General features: G+C 54.0%; 1 protein-coding gene across 2 annotated transcripts in view; it reads right to left on the bottom strand.

Moving 5' to 3' along the window:
* Positions 1 to 1,424: 1,424 nt before the first annotated feature.
* Positions 1,425 to 6,403, bottom strand: part of LOC111158177 (FAM20A, golgi associated secretory pathway pseudokinase) — a 47,383-nt gene continuing 42,404 nt past the window's right edge. For both annotated transcript variants that reach the window (XM_022520079.1, XM_022520080.1), the window contains 6 exons: positions 5,729 to 5,844; positions 5,008 to 5,188; positions 4,398 to 4,507; positions 3,929 to 4,010; positions 3,455 to 3,514; positions 1,425 to 2,045 (listed from right to left, as the gene is read on the bottom strand). In XM_022520079.1, coding sequence (XP_022375787.1) covers positions 1,781 to 2,045; positions 3,455 to 3,514; positions 3,929 to 4,010; positions 4,398 to 4,507; positions 5,008 to 5,188; positions 5,729 to 5,844 — 814 coding nt within the window. In that variant the 3' untranslated portion in view covers positions 1,425 to 1,780. The remainder of the gene's footprint in view (positions 2,046 to 3,454; positions 3,515 to 3,928; positions 4,011 to 4,397; positions 4,508 to 5,007; positions 5,189 to 5,728; positions 5,845 to 6,403) is intronic.

The following is a 6,403-nucleotide window of genomic DNA, read 5'->3' as shown; positions in this document are numbered from 1 at the left end:
AACTTCACAGACTGATTGAAGTGCTGTTGGGTTTTTGTAGGACAGTGGAAAGAAAACTTGAGTGTACATTTAAATCATTAAGTTGTGCAATTTCGTGAGACCGTTTTTTCTGTGAACCTCGGATGTCAGGGATTCAGTGTGTGTGTTGGGGAGGCTGGGAGAGCTGTCTGCCGACACTTGGGAAGAGCTCTGCAGAGGGCACTGGTGTTACTGTCCTGGAGACGTAGGGTTGGGGTAATGCACCAGGGATGTGGGGTACCGGCTGGGTCAGAAAGACTCGTGTAACTTGTCAGGGTCTAGATGACCTCTCTGCTCCCTGACCTGGCAGACCCCTGCCTCACGTGTCTAGAATTTGAGCCGCTGGCCTTTAATGGGGAAGTGGGTGTGCTGAAAGCAACTCGTTTTACTGGTTGACTGACGAGTCACTCCATAGTATGAATACTTTCCTGTCATTTGGGTTTTTGGACATGAATTACGGGATAAGAAACAAAGCCTCCTATGACAGTTCTCTCCGTTGTTGGCAGGTCAGTAGGGAGAAGGCGGAGGGGATGGGATCCCTGATGTGTCCATTTTTAAGGGAGGCTTCAAAAGTCAACTTGAAGGGCTCTTGGCTGGCTAAGTTGGTGAAGCATCTGCCTTCGGCTCAGGTCACGATCCCGGGGTCCTGGGATCGAGCCCCCCATTGGGCTCCCTGCTCAGTGGGGAGGCTGCTCTCTCTCCCTCTGGCCCAACTCGTGCTCTCTTTCTTTTGCTCACTCTCAAATAAATAAAATATTAAAAAAAAAAAAAAGTCAACTTGAGTCCTTTTTCGATAAAGCAGCTGAGGGGAGGGACATCTAGAGTGTCAGGCCTCTTCAGAGAGCCTCCTGCTGCTTTTGGGGGCAGGTGGGTGACCGTTCCAGGACCTTACGGGAAAGAGCATTGTGGTGGGTGGGCAGTGGGAGGCCCTGGCTTTTCTCCTGCCCGAGTCCAGGCTCATGCACCTGCTGTTCCCCTTCAAGACTACTGGTTTCCCCTCCGGTACAATTCTTTCTCTTGTTGCTGGAGGCTAAATCTGACATAGTTGTTTTGGTTGGTATTTAAATATTCTTCAGATTGAAAACATCCCTTTTCAGATATTCTGAGCAAATTCCTCTGTTATTTTTACCCCTTGTAACAATGTTTCCAAGAAATTACTTTTGGACTGGTCAAGGGATTACTGTATTCAGCTGGGCCACAGTGACGGGGGCAGAAATAGAAAGGGTGAAGTCTACTTTGGACCGGTTTGAGAGCTACCATATTTAGTTTTTTTTTTTTTTTTTTTTTTTGGTCTGCTTCTGAGATGCCAAATGTTTTATCTGGGTCAGAAATTATCCTTGTAAAAAATAAAAAGAAAAGAAAAGAAAAATTATCCTTGTAGATACAATAAGGATCTGGATGTCAGCTAGGTGTCCATGGTGTCCTTTAATTTTATTTGTTCTACTCTTTCCTGGGACAAGGCTTCCAAACCTTCCAAGCCCGACTCTTATCCAGATTTCCCAGTTTACTCAGGACATGGTCTGTAGCGTTGATGAAACAGTACTTTCTGGGAAACAGGGAGCCAAGGAAGTCCACTAGAGAAGCCATGCACCAAGGAAGAAAGTTCAGCGGATCCCTCTTGCTCTTGTGAAATCATCCCAGTGCCCTACCTCTTCCAGAGCTCTTGACCCAGCTCCTCCTGGGGCTGCGAGGAAGCAGTGGTCCGCACCCGAGTACATGGTTGGTTCCGGGGTAGTTCCTGAGGTCTGGCTTCATCCCGCCCTTAGCTTGTCAAGTTAGCCTGGCTAGAGTCTGGGGCGGACTGTTGTGCTGGGTCAGTGGCTATGACATTCTGCTCTCCGTGGGCCTCCACGCACCCCTCCACTGTCTGCAGGATGATTTGGAGTCTCCGGTCCAGGGCCAGGAGGTGGGGCTCTGTGAGGACGGGGCTGAGCTGGTCTTCTAGCAAAGACTCCCGCATCACGTCACTGAGTCTGTATTCGGCCTGCGCCAGCAACTGCAGGTGCAAAAGCGTTTTCTTTTTTATCCTGGAAGGACAGAGCCATAGGAGACAAATGAGTAAATGTGAACAGAAAAGCGCCTGAACTTCTTACTCCACAAACAGCTGCTGTAGCTGATGTTCTGGGAGCCTTCTCCCCCAGTGTCTTCTCAAGCACATGTTATTGAAAACCAGGGAAAGGAAATAAGTGACAGTTAACGACATTTGAAGGAGATTTAAAGCCACCGAGAGAAGTTTCTCGTAGGCGAAATGATGAAGAGGTTTGCCATCTCGAAAGCCATAGGTACCCTCAGCCTAAGTTGTTTCTTGCGAGTTTTAGATTTCCCTGTCAGACTCTTAGAGGGGTATAGATGGGGTGGAGCCAGTCTCGACTTTAGGATCTTGATTTCTTTTTTGAGAATGACTTGCACTCCAATCTGTGAGCAGCTTAAGTATCCGACTTGTCATCAGCAACCACCGCCTAGCCTGCTCGTAGGGCCGGGGCGCTGCAGGGAGGCACGTTTAAATGAACCAAAGAAGCGGATAAAGAACATGCTTTGCTCAGACTTTTCCAGCTGGAAATGAATGAGGCGGTTTTGCTAGGCGTGCCTCCCGTGTTTCCAGTTAGCTCTGGAAGCCGCAGCTGAGCCAGCGGACCCATGCACCAGCCTGACTCCTGACACAGAGAGGCTGTGGAAGTGGGTTCGACATTCTCTAGAGCAGGGAGGCCACGCTAAGTCCACATACTTCCTTTCAATCTGACATGAGTTTATAGGGCTTTTTAAAGATTTTTATTTTTATTTTACTAAAGATTTGTTTATTTTAGAGGGGGGAGGGGCAGGGGGAGAGAGTCTTAAGCAGACTGTGCACTGAGCCCAATGTGGGACTCGATCCTTCAAATCCGAGATCACAATCTGAGCCAAAACCAAGAGTCAGACATTCAACTGGCTCTGCCACCCGGGCGCCCCTAAGGATTTTATTTTTCAGGGATCTCTGTACCCAACCTGGGGCTTGAACCCATGACCCGTGGTCAAGAGTCGCCTGCTATACTGACTGAGCCTGCCAGACGCCCCCAGTTTATGGGACTCTAATCAGGAGTTTACTCGGATGGTGAACAAGTGGTATTTACGAGCTGCTCTGAGTGCTGAGTGAAGCAGAGCTCTGATGAGTCGTGTTGTAGACGATCAGCCTCTGCAAGGGTGAGCCCTTCTCTAGGTGGGTTCGAGATAAAAGTTAGCGACTGAAGGGTTTAAAAGATGAGGTCCTCATTCATCCTGTGTGGCCAGATGGAAGAGGGAGGTGTTGCTGGGGAAAATTCTGTAGGTGGACAAGGAATGAGGTCATGCCTGTGCCCCTACCCCCTGGGGTCCTAGACCAATGAACGCGAGGACCTCCAGAGCCTAGTTGCAAGTGGGATGAAGGGCACAGTTACCACCTGCCCTGGCACTGGGAGCTCACCTGCAGCACTGGGACAGCGGCGACAGGATGGAGAGTTCGTCCTGGGAGTGTCGTCCAAACCTGGAAGGGGAGACGGGCTTTCAGGGTAATCCCCTCGCCCTACACACCTTACTCTGAATGGTTTCCTCTCTCCTCTACCTCAGCCTTGCTCTGACTCACAGCCGGGGGTAAAATGCCAGGGGCCAGCCCCCTTGTCCTCGATCAGCTCCCCAAGGCCTCTGTGCAAAGAGGCTACTACCAAGCATCGTTCGTTCAGGACTGAGCCACAGAGTGAAAATGTGGAAAACTGACTAGCACCAGTCTCAGGAGAATCCACCGTTACTTGGCAGAGATCTGGGAAAAAGGGAATGGGACGAGGAGGGCAGAGCGACTGGGAACGTGACCATGGAAGGGCCTCATCCTCGTGGGCTTCCGGTTGGCCCCGAGCAGCTACACCTGGGCCACGGCGGGGGATAGCGGTGTTGGGACACTTACCCTCTGGCATTGTCAAGGTGAATGAGGAACCCATCATCCCCGAATTTGGTGAACATCTCGTAATGGTGCCGGTCCATATTTCCTGCAAAGGAGGGCAGGTGCGTCTGACCTCTCCATCCTCCCCGGGCCCAGAGGCCGGTCCGCAGTTGAGTTGGGAGTCTGAACCCAGGACCCCACGCCGTTTCCCACGGTTATTAGTGACGGTGCAGCGGGAGAGGGGAGCTAGGCGAGCAGACAGTCCCTCATGTGGACGGGTTTCCCACCACGTGCCCGCCTTCTGAGGTCCTCTCTAAAGAGGGGAGTTTGTTAACCTCTGTCCCCTGGGACCCCCACTGCTTCCGAGGCTGTGGGCTGTGCAGGGTTGCACAGGCCTCATGGTCCAGGCTCGAGCTCATGGCCCAGGGTCATGGCGAATCCCAGCCCCACAGCCGAGACCCCGGTCACCAAGCGCCCGAGCGTGGGGACCTACCTATCAGGAAGTCGAAGATGGCCATGTCGATGATGTTGAGGAGACGGTTGCTGCTGTTGTACGGGTAGATCTGCTTCACGGTGTCACAGTAGAGTGGATTGACCTCCCACCTGAGGGGGAGAAGAAGTCCTGGGGCTGGAAAAGCCAAGATGGCAAGGTGTTGGGGGCCCTCCTCACGCCTCCCTGTACCCCCCCCAAACCCTGCCTCCCTGATCCCGACTCTGGGGGGCCTGGGCTTCCCAGGGTTTACTCAGGAGAAGCAGGTGTCCCTCCTGCGGGCCCCCACTGCTTCCCTGTATGACAGCAAGTGTGACACCGTGTTTTCGTGATTGGCCTGCTCATCTGACCGTCCCCCTAGGCTGGGGAAAGCCTCTGTCGCTTGTCTCCGTACCCCCAGCACGTAGGAGGCTGTTTGTAACTGAATGCGTGAACCGAAGGGGGAGAACAGACACCGCTGACCCTAGGATCGGTGTGAGATCAGGAAATGATTGAGGCTTGGGGGTCCGTGAGCCAGGCTGGTGGCAAGGCCTCGTTGCAGGGGTGCAGCTCCTCTCTGGGACCAGACGGCCAGGCCGTGGGCATGGGCATCGTGCCCAGGAGGCCAACTCACTCCTCTTTCCCTGCCAGCGAGTAGGATCGGATCCAGGGGTTGGGCACAGACAGCCTGGGGGCCAGGTTGAGGGACGGCAGGAACGCGGAGAGGGAGCCCTCCAGCAGGTGGGGGTTGCCACACACGGCGTATTCGGTCTTGCACATGTACGGGCACTTGGCAAAGAAACACACGTTGCTGGCTGGAGGGCCCGGGAGGAGAGAGAGAGAAGGAATAAGAGAAGGAGGCAGCAATGCCGTGTTCCTGTCCCCACCCCACACCCCGGGAAAGTCCTCCAGGAGGGAGGGGAAGGCCTCATCTCACAGCTTGGACACAAGCAGCAAGGAGAAGACAGTATTGCCCTCCCAGATGTCGGGGCTTGCTAGTGCTTTTAAACTGAGCATCCTGGGTACCAATTTTTCAAATGTCTCAGAGCAGAGAAAGTGTGGGCCCCAGCCTCCCATCCAGATGATGAGAATGCTGTGCTCGCGCGGGTGACATCTGAGTCCAGGGGGCCTGGCCTTGTCCATGCCCACACAGGCTACGTGGCATCTCACCCGCGACCCTTTCCCATCCCCAGTTCATCGGGTGTGAAGCTTGGGTGGGCCAGGGTGGGGGAGTCTGATGGCAGCATAACCCACCCCAACAAGGGCTGGCAGGTGCTCAGACCACTGGGAACGCATCGGTGGCCACAGGGGCCGACCCTCCTACACCCAGAACATCGCTCGGGCCAGTACTCTACCTGGAGACACGAAGAAAACACTCTGCAGGATTTCATTCTTGGTGACCTCTAGGATTTCCTTGGTGACATTGACTAGCCTCCCCACGGTGGGTGGCACCCGTCGGAAGTCCAGAATCCTGAAGGAGAGAGAGCCCTGTTCACATTGGGGGATCATTGTGGGGTTGGATGGTTGCCCCTTAGAAATGGATGGGTGTTCCTGACCACCCCCAGCCCAGGGCGCCCTGCAGTACGGAGCTGACGGTGCCCAGGGCAAACCTGTGTCTAAGGGGCTGGGAGAAGGGGTGGCAAAGGAATCCCGATTCCAGCAAGCCTCCTGGACAAGCCTTCCTACAGTCCACGCTATGTTCCAGGTCAGAGCTCTTCATACATCACTGGGCGTACGAGTGAGCTGGGCTCTCCTTCACATGCAGGCTCTGATTCAGACCGGCCAGGGTGAGCCCGAGCTTCTGGATTCTGAAAAGTTCCTGGGGTGGGGCCCCGGCTGCCGGTCCTTAGAACACACCATGAGGGGCCACGACGGGCAAATGGGAGGGGAGGAAGTTGAGAAATGTGCTTTCACCTTTGGGGGAAAGGGGATCTATGGGAGTGGAAGTATTCTCCCTGTTTCCAATCAGGAAACCAGAGCGAAGGGCAAGGTCAGGTCCAAGGTGGCAGCCTGAGCAGCCTGACAGGGTG

Source organism: Enhydra lutris, unplaced genomic scaffold (genome assembly GCF_002288905.1).
Source record: "Enhydra lutris kenyoni isolate GAN:26980312 unplaced genomic scaffold, ASM228890v2 scaffoldscaffold57, whole genome shotgun sequence".
Taxonomy (NCBI): domain Eukaryota; kingdom Metazoa; phylum Chordata; class Mammalia; order Carnivora; family Mustelidae; genus Enhydra; species Enhydra lutris.
The sequence above is the reverse complement of the archived record's forward strand: the minus strand, read 5'-3'. Positions and strand labels throughout refer to the sequence as shown.